General features: G+C 64.2%; 1 protein-coding gene across 1 annotated transcript in view; it reads right to left on the bottom strand.

Annotated features, from left to right (window-relative positions):
• Positions 1-9,572: 9,572 nt before the first annotated feature.
• The window catches only part of KCNQ1 (potassium voltage-gated channel subfamily Q member 1), a 359,111-nt gene continuing 351,819 nt past the window's right edge, over positions 9,573-16,864 (bottom strand). Inside the window, exon 18 of the mRNA XM_007465957.1 lies at positions 9,573-9,803. Within this exon, the coding sequence (XP_007466019.1) occupies positions 9,573-9,803 (231 nt within the window). The remainder of the gene's footprint in view (positions 9,804-16,864) is intronic.

The following is a 16,864-nucleotide window of genomic DNA, read 5'->3' as shown; positions in this document are numbered from 1 at the left end:
GCGGGGCGGGGTGGGGCTGGCCTTGCTGACCTCGAAGATCTTGGCCCTCTTGGCTGTTTCCTCCACCTGCCTCGCCCTCCCAAAGGCTGCTGCTCGACCCAGCTCTCCTTCTGCTCGCTCCGAGGGGACCCCTGGGCGGGCAAGGGCGCTCCACCGAGCTCTGTTCCTCCACAGTACGGAAACGCGGCAGTCAAGGCAGGCCCTGCAGCCTTGAGGGCCTCATCCATAAAATGGGTGCAGTAAGACTCGCCTGACCCATGTTGGGCCCTGTGGGGGGACTGCCTGCCTTAACGCTCAGCTTGGAGGGTTCCCTGTGCCCGCGCAGGCTGCCTGCTGTTCATGAGGCTCTGGAGGTGGGGCAGGGTCTCTGCTCCCTTCCCTACCCACCCTGTCACCTGTCCCGGGCACCCAGGGTAGGACACATCGCAGCCCTCTGTCCCCGGCCGTGGCCCCGGGCGGGCGGGCGGATGGTCTGGGCAATGCTGGCTCTGGGAACCTGGTGCCCAGGCGTGGGAGGGCCCAGGTTGCGGAGGCGGCCGCCAGGTCGGGCCACGCCGGCTCCAGCAGAGGCTGAATGGGCGCTCTGTCCTGCAGCCTGCGGCTGTCATCTGCCGCTGGGATTCGGTTTCCTGGAAGCTGGTGCGGCTGCAGGTGGATTCTGCGCGGCCCGGTGACCTTGCCGCCCGGAGCCCGGGTGTCTCCGAGCCAGGCGGGGGCCACGGGGGCGGGGAACAATGGGGCCTTCTCCTGGGGGAGCTGGGCCGAGCCGGCAGCGGTAAAGCAATCTGCCCACGCCCTCGGGCCTCGTGGGCTTGCTGGCAGGGAGAGGGGCTGCCGGGGGCATCGGTGCCAGGCCTTGGCAGGGCTCGAGGGAGGCTGGGCCAGACGGGTGCCGGGTAACCGAAGCCGCTTGGACACACGCGGGGTTTCGTGGAGCATTTTCAGGGCACGGCTCTGCCTGCCTGCCTCACCTTGGGGCTGGTGGCAGGATGGAGACGGGCAGGGAGGGAGATGAACATGCCGGTGGGGGCCAGGGGGCTGGGACAGACCACCCGCTGGCCTCTTGTCTCCCCATGCAGCTTGGGTTCTGTGGGAGGTGAGCGCAGGGGCTGGCCCTCCCCACTTCCTTTGCGGGGACAGAGATGCTCTGGGTGGCAAGGGGGCTTGGGGGCTTCCTGGTGGTTAAGAGCAGGGAGTTTGGAGTCAGGGGTGCCAGCTCACCATGTGCCCAACCTCCAGGCGCCTCGTTACCATCCCTTGACACAGGGCATAGCTTGGGGAGTGTTTCCAGCTGAATCATGCATTCACGTGAGCATTTGTTCCGCCCACAGCTGCCCTCCTGCGTGTGCCTGCCTGGCCGCCTGGGGCCAGACACTGAGTCAGAGGCGGGTGGCCAGGACTCGGTGCCCCGAGAGGAGGGGTCCTCCTTCGAGCTGCAGCCTCTCCCTGCGAGCCTGAAGGGTCTTTCTGGAGTGTCCGGGCTGCTCTGCTCCACGGGGTGACAAGCAGAATCAGGGTGGCTGGGCACAGGGCACAGCTCTGGGACAGCGATTTCGGCTCGTGAGGTGTGTGGGTCTGGGTGTCCCCAGTTCGGCCCTCAGTGGTCACACCTAGAAACAAGTGAATGTCCATGCGTAGGGGCATGCTGAGTGTGGTTACAGCAAATGGACAGAGAAACTCTGTGCAGAAGCTCAGGAGAACGGAAAGGCCCCTACGGATGGTAGGAGAGAAGGTCCAGCAGCTGAACAGCTCGGATGGCTGGCCGCTGCCAACGTGCCCTCGGAGCCCGTGTGCCCGCGGAGACTGTGTGCCTGCAGAGCCCGTGTGCCTGCGGAGCCCGTGTGCCCGCGGAGACTGTGTGCCTGTGGGGCCCGTGGCACTTGCACATGTGAATTTGAACCTGGGCTGGAGGTCAGGCTGCTGCACCAGCTGGAAAGGTGAGCACCTGCTCATTCACCTCCCAGGAGGCGGCTGCCCTTTTCCAGTATATGGATGTGAGGTGTTTGAAAACACATAATGAGGATGTTTTCATGTCTATACCTTGGAAAAAAGTCAAAGGAGGAAGAGAGGGGGGTGCAGAGGGGGACCTCTGGGGACAGTGGTCCTGAGGCGCCGGGGTAGAGCATTCAGCGGGCATCTACTGCATGCGCCTCATTGCCTCGCTCAAGGTGAGCCTGATGCATGGGGGTGGTGTGCAGGTGCAGGGGGTTGGATACGTGGCCCGTACTTACAGGTCCCCCCATCGCATCCCCTGCTGTGCCTCAGTTTTCCCCTCGTGTGAGCGGTGGTTCTCAGAGGCTGCATTGCTGAGGCTTCGGAGGGGACGTCTAGGAGGCCTCCCCTGGAGTGGCGGGGAGGGGCCTTTCCCCTCTGCTGACCAGTCCCCGAATGGGGCAGCGCGGGGTCACCCAGGCCTCCTGGAGAGGAGACCGGAGGGCTCAGGGTCACAAACGGAGTCAGAGGCGGGGCGGGAGCCACACAGGCCTTGTGCCGCAGGGCTGGCCAGCCGAGTGGAAGGCCCGCTGACTGTCTGCCGCCGGCCTCTCCTCTCCAAAGGCCTTTTGACGTGGCCTTGTGGATGGGAGCGGGGATTTGATTAAGACACTTTCAAATTACTCAGTGACATTACCCAGCGTCCGATAGCCGTCTCTTTTGAAAGCGTCCCTGCCGGATGGGCCTTTCTCCTGGGTGATGCTATGGCCCCACCCAGGCCCCAGGCCATCAGGTCAGGGCCTCCACACCTCCACCCCTGAGCGCCTGGGCCCCTCCCAGCACGAGCCTCCTCTCCCTGAGCCCGGCTGATCCATCTCTGACCTGTCACTTCCATTGTCCTTGGCCAGAGGGGCTGCAGACCCGGCTTTCTGGGGAGTGGGCTGAGGGCACGGTTGGGGGTGAGCGCTCCCTGCGTGCCTGCCCCCAGGCCCCTCCGGCAGATTCTCTGGCCCCCAGGGGCGCGCTGGGATGGGGCTGAGGCTGCTCAGAGGGTGTCCGGTGAGTGGCTGCGAGAGGCTTCTGACACAAGGGCCTCTTGGCTTTGCAGCAGGGGCTGCCTGTCCCCATGGATCCTGGGTCACTGTTGGCCTCCCTCAGTCGTTCTGGGAGAACTGGATGGGGATAATGAGGCCCTTACCCCATCGAGTGACCTGAGCTGGCCAGTCAAGTGGAAGGCCCAGCGGGGTCCCACTCAGTGCGGATTTGCTATGGAGACGTCTACGTCAGGGACAGTTGTGTGTTGCAGTTGTATATAAAGACATGTTGCTGGGCCAAAGAGAACAGTTCATATGCACGTCTCTCCCTGACCTCAGGAGCTCTGTCGTTGGTGCCTGGTTGTGAGGCTGCTGTGGCTTTTGTCCTGTCTTCTCAGGCTTAGCACCCTGCTGGCAGCTCCGTGAAGCTGGGGCTGCAAAGACCATATGAGGCTCAGAGAGGTTAGGGGCCCTGCCCAAGTATATGTGTGTGTGTGTAGGGAGTGGGCAGTGGGGAGGAATAAAGCTAAGAAACCACCAACGGAAATTCAGTGGGGTTTGGTAGATTCAATCAGTAGTTAGGCCTGTAACAGAGTTTCTTGAAGATCCAACAGGGAGTTTGGTGTTTTCCTGCGTGGCAGGTGCAATGGCAGCCATATTGGAGCCAGTGGGCATGTCCTGATGCAGCCCTCGCATTTCGCTGCATCGGACAGGCATAGTGCTTCTTGGCTCTTTGGCCCACGTAGGCCAGCAAAGGAGCTATGTTCATACCACCTGGGAATTTTCTGCGTCTTTTTCTCAGATCTGGCCTTTCCGGCCCCACGATCCAGTCCGAGAAGGCCAGCTCTTTGTTTTAACCAGTCCATTCCCCTCTGCCTCCTGGCTTCCTGGCCCAGCCGCCGACTTCTCTGCCACTGGAAGTCCTGGTTCTTCTCTGAGGCTTTTTTTCTGATGCAAATTCACAAAAGCAGGTGCTGCGTTGGGCCAGTCCTGCCCTGGGCCTTGGTTTCCCCATCTGCACCGGGGGGGAGGACCCATGTCCCCTGAGGCCTCTCTGCTCTAAGCATCTCCCTCCCCCAGCACAATCTGTGTACCCCACGAGCACCCCGTCAACCCGTCACTGTGTGTTCTGCCGCCGCTACCAGCTTCCAGGGGCCGCAGGCCAGGCAGGAAGACAAGGCTGCCGGCGCGATTGATCCAGGCAGCCCACGCCTCCCGCTTTGATGTTGCTCAGAAAGATCACACGCTTGCAACAGGCTGGAAACTCGGAGAGAGTTTTGCCGAGCAGGGTGTGGAGCGGGACTGGGGGACGGCTGGGGCTTCCAGAGTCGTGGGCAGGTGGGAGTCCCTGCAGTGTCCAAGTGACACGTTTTCAACTCAGTCTCCACACTCCCCATCTGTGCGACCTGGGTCCACATGCAGGAGGCAGGAGGAACTTGGTGTGCCAGGCCTGCGATGGGCACCCGTCCTGGGCTGGCTCTGGGCCTTCTCGGGCTGAGGGGTCACTGCCCAGATGTGGGTGAGACCTAAGCCTGGGATCAGGTGAGGGGGTGGGAGAGGTGTGGCCCTGGGAATCAAGGGCAGGCCTGCTCCCTCTGGGTGCCACAGAGGTGGGCGCGGGGATGAAGGCTTGAGGTGGGGGGTCTGACGACAAGAGCAGGGGGAGGGGTCTGAGCATTCTCTGGTGTCCAGTAGGTCTGCCCTGAGCCGAGCTTTCCCCCTCCTCCACCTTCTGCCTCGCTAAGGGGCCTGGGGGCTGGGGGCTGGGGAGGCGGAGGCGTGGGGATGCAGGGATCCCCAGGCCTCCCCCTGGCATCCTGGTGCCTCACGGGGTGCTGAGGGGTGCTGAGGGTAGGGCCAAATGACAGAGTCAGGCCCAGCAGGTCACAGAGGGACCTGCTGAGAGAAAAGGATCTAGGAATCAGAGTGGAACCCCTACCTCCTGCCACGCAGCTAGAACCTGAGACCTGGGCAGAGAGGGGCTGGTGTCCTGGCCTCAGAGGCCTTGGGATGGGGCACAGTTGGCCAGGACCCCCATCTTTAGAGAAGACCCTTCCTCAGACCAGTGTCTCTCGCCAGTGTCGAGAGCCTCTACCTGCCCCCGCTCCCAGCCCAGGCCTGATCTGTTGGTGCTGGAGGCAACTCCCCGCTTGAGCAGGTGAAAACACAGCAGCTGGCCAGCGAGGTCAGAGATCGCCTGCTCCTGGGCTCCGGTGCCGCCTGGCCGTAAGGCCCTCTGCCCGCCTGCCGAGGTTCTGCTGCGCAGTGGAAGGGGCGTAGGTGGGGGGCAGTCAGCTTCCATAGGGCCTGGCCCCTGGCCCCCCGCACTCAGAGGGCAATGGAAGCTGGACTTTGTCCGGCTCTGGCTGTTCTGAGCATTCTCTAGGCCTCGCTGCCTGTCTGACCCATGCCGGGCCCAGTCTCCCCAGCTCCCCAGCCCCCCGGGGCCAAAACGATAGGGCCAGAGCCAAGAAGGGGTGCTGCTGGGGGTTGAGAGTGGGGAGGCAGACACCCTTTCAGATCCCCAGGACCGTGAGGGCGGTCCTAGGATGAAGTCGGGGAAGGCGGGTTTCCGGGGAGCTAGGAAGGGCCTCCCACACCAGGGACTGGCTGCATGTTAGGAAGGGGGCGTCTGTCCCTGAGGGTGACCCAGCAGGTCCCCACCAGATGGACGCTCGCGCAGGGCTGCGTGTGGGCCCGTCCCAGGAACCTGGCCCACCGCTGCCTTTTGCCACTCCACCCCTAGCCCAGCTGTTTGACCACCTCAGTCGGGACGCACACCTGACCCCCTCTTCCAGGGCCCAGGGTGCCCAGCCCTCCTCCCCTGAGCATCCATCACACGGCACCACCTGGCGGTGCCCTGCCTGTTCCAGGCGTGTCCGCAGCCCCAGCAGTGCCGTTAGCCTCTTTCCAAACTCAAATTTTATCCCTTAATTTAACTGGCACTTCCTGAGTACCTAGTGGGGCCAGGCCCCGTGCCAGGCGCTCCTGGGCTGTGGCTCCCCTTGGGTCCTCAGAGTCCTAGCACAGCCCCTTCTCCAGTGGCAGGCTGGAGGGCCTGGCTCCTGACCCCTGCCCAGTGCGGGGGTCGGGGGTGCCTGCCAAACTGGCCCTGAGCAGGGAGGGGGCTGTGGCTGCTGGCAGCTTGGGGCCCACTAGGGTGCAGGGAGGAGCTGTGTGTGGCGACGGGGGGTGGGTGCGTGGGGGCGTGTCGGCCCGGCTGGAGATAGATGCCCGGCATCACGGGTGAGTGGGCAGAGCCTGGGCAGTGGGGGCCACAGCTGGTTAGGGTGCAGGACAGCAGGCTGTGGGCAGCTTGCTTTGGCTCCGAGGGGGCGCTGGGGGGTGAGGTTGGACGCAGCAGGGGCCAGGGAGTTGCTCTGAGGGGGCACTGGGGCCAGGCAGTGGGAGTGTGATGAGGCGATAGACCCCAGAACCGGGCACCTCCTGGCCATTTGTCTGGCTGCCTTTATGAAGCACCTACTGTGTGCTGACCCGGCCCTAGACCTTAGGTGTATTATGGTCCTCAGCTCCTCCCCCACACGCCTTCAAGAGGCGCTCTGTTCCAGTTGCACGGACAGGGGAGGGGGCAGGAGGTGCAGGTCGGCCCCTGGCCCAAGGTTGGGAGGACCTCAGGTTGCGCGGACACTGGCCTCAGAGACTGGCCCCCGCGGCCGAGCCCCGAGCCCTGCAGATGCCGTCCTCCTGCCCGGCTCCAGAGGGCGCCGATGGGGGAGGGGGCACCGGCAGAGGAGGTGGGTGCCCCAGGAGGTGGGCAGGGCAGCCCCCCAGCCCCACCCTCTCCCGCCAGCAGATGCTCTCGGCACCCACTGGACATTGAGGACCCCAACAAGGAAGCCCAATTGGGAGACAAAGGCCGGACGCCGGGGACAAACGCTCACGGACGTTGTCGGCGGGAGCGGCCAGGCAGCCAGGCGAGGCCCACAAAGGGGCCGGGGGCGGGGCCGGGAATGGGCCTGGGCTGCACATGCCACCGTTGCCCGGGCGACGGCCCTCTCCCGGAGAGGTCTGCTGGGCCATTGTCCGGGGCACACAGGACGTGTCATACACCAGATGGCCGTGTGCTGTGTAAGTCAGTTATCGGGGGCAGAGTGAAGGAATGCGGCCGCGCGGCGGGCTGGGGCGCCATCTGTTCCCTCAGACCGCGGGCACCGGCGGGCATTGAGCTCCCGGCCGGCCGGCCCAGCCTCCACTGCGGCTTTAATTAGCTAATTCCATAATTGGGCTTTATTTCAGGTAAATTGCATTTCACACCCGAGAGGGCTGCAATGGCCCGTCCAGGAGCGAAGCACTCGGGCACTTTGTGCGCAGTCGATAATACGCAAAACAAAGCCGGGCTGGGTGCAGGGGCCGCGCCCGACCCAGATGGGCGGCCCGAGCGAGTGCCCCGAGGGCTGGGGGCCGTGCCCGGCAGCAGGCGGGGCGGGGGCACCGTGGAGGGCCCCGCTCTCCAGCCAGCCGCCTCCTGGGGTTTCCACAAATATTTACTCAACAAGGAAACAACAGCTTTTGCCTTTCCAGTAATTGTTGCTCTCGCCCCTCCCCCCCGGGGGTTTGGGCTGGGGAGGCCCCGGGCCCACCTCCTCCCCTCCCCCACACCGGCCAGTGCCCGACGGCCAGACGTCCCCTCGGGTGGGAGCCAGGACTGAGCTCCGGGGAGCCCCTGGGGCTCTGCAAAGGGGGACCCAGGCCCCTCCCCTCCCACAGGGCCCCAAGCTGACATTCCACATGGACCAGGAGTTCCTGCTTTGTGGCCACCTTGGCCCGGCACCTGCCTCCAAGGAGACTGCAGGGGTCCCGTCCAAGAGGGAGGTTGGGGAGGGCTCCAGGCAGGACCTCGGGGGAACGGAGCTGGGCCTGGAGGAGGCAGGGGCCCAGATGCCCGTGGGCAGCAGTGGGAGGCTGGCAGTGGGAGTGGGGGCAGGTGCTGTCCTGGAGTTATCAAGCCCGAGACCTGAGAAGTGCGTGTGGGATGTGAATCCTGAGGACAGGGTCCCCAAGGTGCTTGTCTGGGGGCGACGACCCTCACCTGTTCACCCCTCCCCCCTTGAAGGGTCCCCAGACCTGGGGGTGGGGCTGGTCTCATAAAGGGCTATCAGGAAGAGCTTCCTGTAGGAGGGGGCCTTGAGCCTGGCTGGAGACCAAGGGAGTGGTTTCAACAGATGGAGAGGGGACAGGAGAACCTCCCGGCAAAGGCACCAGCAACAGCAAAGGCTTAGCGGGTGGGCTGGAGCCCGACCTTGGGTAGGGGGACAGGAACAGCCCAGCCTCCAGGTGCTCCTGGGTCACTGGCGCTACCCCGTCCCCAGGAACCCCAGGCCAGGGGGTTGAGGCTTCTGGGCCCCCTCACCGGGGCGGGCGCAGACGGGGTGAGGGGTGCTGGCGTGTTGAGGGGCGGGCAGCAGCTCCACGGGAAGACAGGTTGTCCCAAAGATGGGTCGCTTGCTCCCCCAGGAAAGGAGGCGAGAGCAGGGCAAGATCAATTTTGTGATTCCACATTTATTAGGAGAAACCTGAACGGTTAAGACTCAAAAATCACACTGTGAAATTCATTAAAGCACAGATTCCAAATCACCACAGATTATTCTGATTTCGGTGAGGCGGAGCAGGCCAGAGGAGGTGGGTCTCACCAGAGATGGTGGCGCTCGTCCGCTCCCCTGCAGCTCAGCAGCGGGTCGGGGAGGCCACCGTCTGTGTGTCCGTCCAGCTGCTCAGACCAGGCAGGGAGCTGGAGGTGAGGCCCGCACGGAGAGCGGGGTTTGGGGACCCTCCTCTTTTCTCCGGCATGGGTAGGAGAAGCTGCCAGTCCAAAGTGGGGGACCTGAGCACCCCCGTTCCACTGGTGGGCGGTCCACCCCCAGTGAAGAGCTCTGGCCACAGCGGTGGACATGTCCCTCTTGTTGGAAGTTGTGGCCTCAGGAGCAGCTCCTGGCCTGAGTCAGCATCTCTGGAGGGTGAGGGAGTCAGGCCCAGGCCCGGCGGGGGCGGTGGGGGGGGGTTGCGGGCCTCTGACGGGCTCTCGGGCCTTGATTGGGCCTTGCCCGTGGGCATCCTTTGTTCGGCATGGGCTGGGCCTGCCCTGCCCTGCCTGGCCTGCCTTCTCCCTGGGTCCCCCGGGCCTGGATTTGAGGCTGGGGGTGGGGTCCTCACAGACCCTGTCCAGGCCGTCCCTCTGTCTCCCCTCAGGAACGCCCCGGGGCCTGCACACAGCTGTGCGGCTTCCTGGCCATACATGGGACGGACCAAGTGCCTGGGATGCCCGGCCTGACCCCCCGCCGCTTTGTCCCGAGTATCAGGCAAGCAGTGGGGGGACCCCGGTCTCAGAGCTGAGAGGCCCCTCCTCCCAACACCCAGCCAAATTTTAGTACCTGCTGGCTGGGAAGAGGCGGTCTTGGCGAGCCCCCCAGCCCAGGCCACAGGGCCCTGTACTCCACCGGGTGTCTGGGGCCTTGGAGAGCGGGACTGCTCTCTCGGGCCTTGGAGAGGTGGCTGAGGCCTAGTGGTGCCTGTGCTGAGTGGGAGGTGGGGTAGGCCGGGCAGGGCTCCTCCGGGCCTCCCCTCTCAGGCCTGGGCCCCGAGACCCCATCAGGAGCCCTTGTCGGGCCCCCCGCGGGGCACGGTCAGCTGTTCGTAGGTGGGCAACACGTTGCTGGGCAGGAAGAGCTCGGGGTTGATGGAGCCACCGCTGTGGGGCTGGACCACCTGGGCCCCGCCCCCGCTGGAGGGCTGGCTGCCGGGGGAGCCTCCGTGGTGCAGGGTGAGCAGCTGGTTCAGCATGTCTGTGATGAGCGCCAGCCTCTGGTCCAGCTGCGTCACCTACGGGGACAGGATCAGAGGTGAGCCGGGCGGTGTGCAGGTGGCCTCAAGGCCTGGGTTCCTTGAGGGCCAGGGGAGGGACGGGGCCTGGCCTTGGTCACGGCTGTGTGTGTGGAGCGTGCATGTGTGTGTGTGTGTGTGTGTGTGTGTGTGTGTGTGCGCCCGTGTGTGTGTGTGCCCCTGTGCAAGTCTGCACGTGTACAGACACGTGCGTGGAGGGACCCCCGCTCTGCAGCCCTCACCTGAGACCCAGTGGCTGAGCAGGTAGCAGGGCGGGGCCCCTCCCCTGCCATCTACCTCCACCCTCATGCCCACCAACAGGGTTTGTGCCTCAGGGCGCTCTTGTCAGGCCGGGCACAGTCCCCAACTCAGCAGGGGCACCGCCGTCTTCCCAGCTGAGCCCCCAAACCTGTACCAATCCCCAGGGGTCAGCCAGGGCCACATGCCCACCATGCTTTTCCCAAAGGCCTTTCCCACGCTGAGCACTGGGGTTGCCCACCCCACGAGGTGGGGTCGCCCCACGAAGCTGGAGGGGAGGTGGATGGAGGATGGACCTGGGGCTGCAGGTACTTAGCAGGGGCTGTTGGATGGCCAAGACGGGGCGGGGCTGGAGTGAGCCCTGGGGGTGGGAAGAGGACCCCAGGACCCTCAGAGCAGGGGCAGGAGTGAAGCAGACGTCCTGGCACGAGCCGCAGGAGGCGTGGCTCACCCTGGGGCCTGCGGTGCCCTTGGGGGTGGTTCCCCCAGGGTCTCCGTCAGAAAATAATACCCGCCTTGGGTCCCTGGAACACTGGAAAGACCAGAAATGATGCGGGAGGGAGCGGAGGTGCCAGATCGTCACCGATAAGGGCCACAAGCTGCAAGAACACAGAGCTGCTTTAGGGGACAGTGTGGCTGGGGGTAAAAGCCCAGGGATGGCTCAGCCAAGGGTCAACGCTGGGGCTGAGGACGGCGGCAGGCCGAGCTGGCTGGGGCCGGCCATCCACCTGGACACACACGTGGTCCATGATGTATGTCCTCTGAGCCGCCCTGGGCCAGACTGCCCCAGGACCCATCTGGGCCCCACTGCTGGCAGCAACATCCCCACCCCAGGACCGGACGGAGCTGGGTGCTGGCCAAGCGGGTCGGCCCCGGGCAAGATGCTGTGGGTTGAAGAGGCCACAGATGCTGTGTAGCTGGGTCCCCGGGTGGGCCCGGGTCAGGCTTCAGAGGCGGATGGGGCAGTCCACAGCCTCCCTCCCACGGTGGACGGTGGACGCTGAATCAGGGGGAGGGCAGGGCTGGCTGAGGGGGAGAAGGGGAGGGTTCTCTCCTGAGTTGGGGCCACGGGGCTCTCTTGAGACCCAGCAGCAGGTAGGGCAGGATGGGGGCTGGAGCGTGGAGCAACAGCCCCCCTATCAGGACGGCTGCCTGTGAGGTGGGGCCTGTGACCCACGTCCCCAGCTTCGCATGGTGGCGGCTGCAGCACGGAGGCCAGTGCTGTCTCCTGGGGCCTCCTGGGCTCCCCTGCCCGCCTCTGCCTCCTCAGACTGTGCGGGGGACTGAGACCTCCTCCCCTGCCCCTGGGCCTGGGGACAGGGACAGCTGCATGTCTAAGGCCCCCCTCAGCCAGGCCAGGGGCGCCTCACCTATTTTCTCAGACACATCTGATACCGGAGCCCAGGCTATAAAGGGAAGGGGTGCAGAGCTTCTCTGGTTTAGCTGGGCTAGGGCCTGGGGCCTTCACTCAGCTCTCCCCACCCCTGCATTCCCTCGGGTGCCTCCCTGACGCCCTAGTCCCACCATATGCTGAGGCCACCCACAGACGCAGGCCCTGAGGCCCCAGGAGAAGGGTCTCGTTTGGGGTCTCTGGCTGGGACCCTTGCAGCCCAGCCAAGGGGGGCTGGGGAAGAGCACCGGGCCCGCAGTCCCACTGGCCTCCCATGCCCTGGGAGACCCGTGGGGGACCCTGCGCGCCTGGCAGCCTGGAACGAGCCTTGCACGAGGCTGGTCCGGGCCAGCCTCACATTACTCCACTGTGCAGGCCCCGGCTTGGGTACTGGTTGGTTTGGCATCAATTAGAGCACCAAACACATTACAGAAGAAAATCTGTGGTTTCATAAATTTTCACTTTATGGCACTTGAACATCTGTTGAAGCCCCCAGCAGGGCAAGTGGGTATGGAAGCCTTTATAGGGTGTTCTTGGGAAAAAAGGAAATGGAAGAATGGCTGGGATTCAGGAAGGGGTGGGGCTGCCGGGCGCGGCTGGAGAGGGGGCGCATCCCAGGGGGCTGACAGCACAGCCCCACTGGGAGCAGGCGGGAGGCTGGCCCCAGGCCGAGCTCGCCCTCGGGGCCACCTGGGGCACTCAAGCCCACCTCGGGCCCCTGGGCTGCTGCTCGTGGGAGATGGGGCTTTGCGGGGGCTCACCGGGCTCCCTGGTCCCAGGGTACATGCTCCCATTAGCCAGACTGCTGGAGGTGGCAGGGGCGCCGGGGGCGAGCTCGGATCTGGGCCAGAATCCCAGAGCCGGCCCAAAGCCTGGGATTCCTGTGTGAGAAGGAGCCTCCCCCTCCTTCTCACACAGGAGAGGAGCGGGCCTGGGGAGGAGGTTAACATTCCGCCACTGATGGGACGGGAGAGAGAGCAAGTGGGGCAGCCCGCAGGCCAAACCAGACTCCTGCAGAGGCCCCCCGGCCACCTTCTGAGTCCTTCTGGTCCTCTGGCCACCCTCAGGGTCCCCCTGGGTCTTCCTGGCCCCCTTCCTTCTGCCTGCCTGACGGGCGGGGATCCGCTGCATCACTCGACTGGTCCAGCTTCAGGGCGTGGTGATCAGTGGGTGGGCCAAGCCCTGTGGAGGCATGTCTCCCCCACCACCCCCGCCCTGCGACCTTGGTGGCTGACCTCGGTGCCACACACCACCCGGGGCTGTCTGCTGCTCGTCGCTGGCTCTGGGCTGCCTGAGCTTGCCCTGCACTGCCCAGCCCCTAGGGCCTGGTGGTGGCCTCTGCCCGGGTGGGCTTCCATCCTTCTCAGCGGCTGATCCCCTGTCCCCACAGTGTGGGGCGAGCCTGGTCAGGCTGGTCCAGGAGGCCAAGTCAGATCCCATGCTGAGACCTGGCCGCCGTGCTGTCCTCCCTGGGCCTCAGTTTCTCAGCTGGGAAGTGGGGGCATTCTGCTCCTCCCGTGGGGGGCGTCCTTGAGGATGGAGCAGGACACTCGTGTAGGAGCCCGTGCCCACAGGCTCTGTGAGTGTGACTCACGCCTGCCACGCTTCTCCAGGGCTGAGCGCGTCCCAGAGAGATGGCCCCTGGGTCCCCCCACCCTGGGTTCTCCGCTCCCAAGGAGAGCGCCTTTATCTTGCTTCATGTTCGATGGTGACACCCAGTGAGCACTTCATTCGGCCGGAGTTTGGGGTTTGAGTCAAACCCCAAACCCCAGCCGCAGAGAAGTGCGTGCCTCCGGGCAGGTGCCCAGGTGAGGCGCTGTCATCCGCAGAGGAAGGCAGTGCCCGCTTGGGGACCAGGACGGCGTTCCCCGGGAGCCGCCGTGGCACATCAGTTTTGGGGATCTTGGATCTCGTCATTATTTGCAATTTGATAGTGACCAAAGGGCAAGGCCAACAAAAGCTCCCTTGTTCCCTGCCTCCATTCACCAAATTAATAACCATAAGAGGACTCCCGGCCCTCGGAAGAGAAAAAAAGCAATTAGAATAACAGCCAGTTAGAGAGCCCCGGGCTGCGGTGATCAAACCCAGGGCGACGGGATTCCTGTTTGATGTGCTTATGAATTTGTTTTCAAAAGAAAATCTTGAAAAAGAGTCTTTCAAGGGAAATTTTTGCAGAACCTGCTCGGCCTTGATCCCAGCCCTGGACCCGCCGATGGCCCTGGCCACGTGCAAGCCCTGGGCTGTCTCGGCCACACTGGCCAAAGACGGGCAGGGGTGGGGGACACCGAGGCCTGGGGCTCGCGGGGAGGGAGTCCTCTGCCCTGGGGGGCAGCTCGTGGTGCCCCAAGGTCCCCGTGGGTCAACATCTAAAGGGGGAGGCAGGGCTCCTCTTGGGACAGCCCAGGGCCCTCTGCAGGGTCACAGGGCAAAAGACCTCTGGGCTCTCCTCTTGTTTGCAGACTGTGCCGGACCAAGAGTCACTGAGCCGCTCTCGGGGGCGATGCTCAAAATACTTAAACACCAGGCACTGAGCTGGATGCCAGCCCTGGGGCCAAGCTGGGCTGCAGGGAGTGGGGGGTTCCAGGTATGTCACGGCATGTGCGGGGGCCTGAGGCCCCAGGAAGCCCTGCCCAGGCCCACACGCCGGCGACAGGCGCAGGGACATGGCCATGACTGCTCAGTGTGTCTGTGCACAAGCCCGCTCAGTCCTCCTGCGACACGGCTCTGCCCTGCGACACGGCTCTGCCCCCTTCACGCCCCTTCACACGCAGCAGGGAGCATGGGAGCGAAGCGGCCAGGAAGCAGGGGTTGCAGAGGGGCTGCTGCTGGCCTATCTCCCCCTTCTGCCCTGGCCACAGGCCTGCGGCACCTGCAAGGCCCAGCACTGCCCAGGTCACAGCCCCTGCTCCCCGCTGCTCCTGAGCCCATTAGACAGGTGACACAGCTGAGGCCCGGGGACACAGCGGGCCTTGAGTCCCTGGACGCAGCTTGGAGGGACCAGGTGGGGCCTGCTCATAGCCGGGGCAGGTCCAGTGGCCCGTGGCAGGGGTGCTGAGCCTGCCACACCTCCACCCCCGTCCCTATCCTGGCCGCCCAGAGAGGGAGCCCCGCGCTGGACAGCTCAGGGCAGAAACCCGCCTTCCCTGTGCAGGGCCCCAGCCACACCTCACAGTGCCCTGGGTGGGCAGTCCACCCTGGCCCCTCCCAAACATACAGTCTGTGAGGAGCCCCCAGCACGGGGCAGGACACAGGGTATGGTGAGTGAATTCTGACCGGTGGAAGGAGTGCCCGCTCCCACCCCTATTAGAGCCCGGCCACAGCCTTGGACGACGGGCCTGCTGGACCCAGGAAGGACTGTCTGAGAGGTGACACTGTGCCCCCTGGGCCTCGTGGCTGCTCAGTGGGATTCAGGTGGTGGTCCTGGGCCACCCCCCACCCCCGCCCCCGGGACTCTGGGTTCTCCGTCTCCATAGAATGCCATTTCTTGCCCTACCCCTGGCCCTGGCCCTCCCTCCGCAAGCTGCTGCTTGTTGAGGGAGGGGGGCACGGTGACCTGTGACCTTTGCCCCCTGTGCCCTCCAGCACATGCAGGTGATGCTGAACACCCACGTCTAGGGCAATGGATGTCACTGAGAGAAAGCACCAAGCGGGGGGAACGCTGGCTGCGTCCTGGTGTCTGCTAGACCATGGCAGGAGGAGGGCCACCCTGATGTGACAGCTCTGTTCTGCTGTCCTCTGACCCTAAGCACCCAGGCTCAGGCTAGGGACACACCCCAGACCCACACGCTCGATCCCTGGGGACCTTAGGCCTGAACTCAGACCATAAAACCATGGTTTACCTGCACCTCTGTTGATCCCTCTCTCTCTCTCTCTCTCAGCACCCACCCTGTTCCTTGCACATTTTCCTCATCCCAGAAAAGCACTCCAAAATCTCAGCATCCTGCTCCACATTCTGTCTGTCAGCAGAACCTGGGAAACCCCTGCCCACCCCTGCTTCCAGCCCAGGCCAGACCGCCAATTTTTTATGCTAGGACTATTGCAGTAGCCTGCCAGGTAGGCTTCCCCCACAATGTGGTCCTTTCAAAACACAAACCAGGTCACATCGCTGCCCTACTCATAGCCTCCTGAGCTCCCCCCTCACTCCCAGGAGAAGCCTGAGTCCCACTTGTGGCCCTAGACCTGTCCCCCTTTGCTCTATGGCCCCCCCCCCCACCTTCTTGCCTCTGCATTTACTCCAGGCCACTCTGCTGGCCCTCAAACATGGCAGCACGTGCCTGCCTCAGGCCCTTTTCCCCAGCTGCTCCCCTGCCTGCATCAGCCACCCTCCACCCTCGGACCTCACCAAAAGCACTGATCGCGGCCATGTGCCTCCTTCTGCCATGGCCCCCCACCATCCCCACGCTGGCCCTTATTTTCTCCAAGGCTCCTGGCTTGCGGTTGTATCTGCTCACTCCTTAGCTGGTTTTCCCATTGGAATTAGGCTCCAGGAGCCCCACTCCTCTGCCTGTCCTTGGTGGCACACAGAGGGCCCTGTTCACATTTGTGGAACGAAAATGGTGGGCGCTACACAGCCCAGAGCCTCCACGCCAGAGCCCCCGGGGAACCTTTCTGCCAAGGGGGAAGGGGGAGGTGGTGCGGGGTACCTGCCTGCCTAGGGCCAGCTGTCCTAGGAGGAGGTCCCTGCCCGGTGGGCAGCCTGGCCCCCGCTCCCGGGCCCTGCCGCTGGCGCTGGGCCTCCCTGACTCCTGGGAGTTTGGGAACGCCCCTCCCCCACGGTGAGAATGTGGGAATAACACCCATAAATCATCCTTTCGTTAGAGCCCGTGGGGCTGGCCGGTCTCACAGAGCTGGGTATGAGTGGAAATAGATCACAGCGCTTCATAACATTGTAATTTATGGCAGGAGACGGTGTAATTGTGTTTATGACTTTGTTTTAGTGCTTTAGCTCTTGGAGAAAAATCAGCCTGTTTTCTAGCTGCCGAGGTTTTACTGCCAGTCCCCAGGGCGGCCGGCCTGCCGAGCTCTCTGTCCTGCGGTGCATGGTGCACCCAGCCCGATGAGGACACAGCCTCGGAGCCCGGCCCACAGCCTGCTGGGCTGGGCGTGCGCTGGGCATGTGGGCCGGGGCGGGATGTGTGCACGCCGGTCTGTGGGGGGCCCTGGGGAAGGACGCGTCTTGGGTGTGCAGGCCACAGGGCAGCGGGTCAGAGCCCGCGAGGAGGGCCTGGGCACACAGGCTGCCTGGGCTCATGTCCTGGCTCTGCCGCTTCCTGGTTGGGTGACCTTGGGTGAATCACTTGGCCTCTCTGAACCTCAGTTTCCCCATCTGTAAAATGGGGATGCTGGTAGAATCTCCCTCAGTAGGATGTTGTAAGGATTGAATGAATTAATGCAGGAAACCACTGGAAAGAGT

Source organism: Lipotes vexillifer, unplaced genomic scaffold (assembly GCF_000442215.2).
Source record: "Lipotes vexillifer unplaced genomic scaffold, Lipotes_vexillifer_v1.1 scaffold1094, whole genome shotgun sequence".
Classification (NCBI taxonomy): domain Eukaryota; kingdom Metazoa; phylum Chordata; class Mammalia; order Artiodactyla; family Lipotidae; genus Lipotes; species Lipotes vexillifer.
Note: the sequence above shows the minus strand (reverse complement) of the source record. Positions and strands in the feature narration are given on the sequence as shown.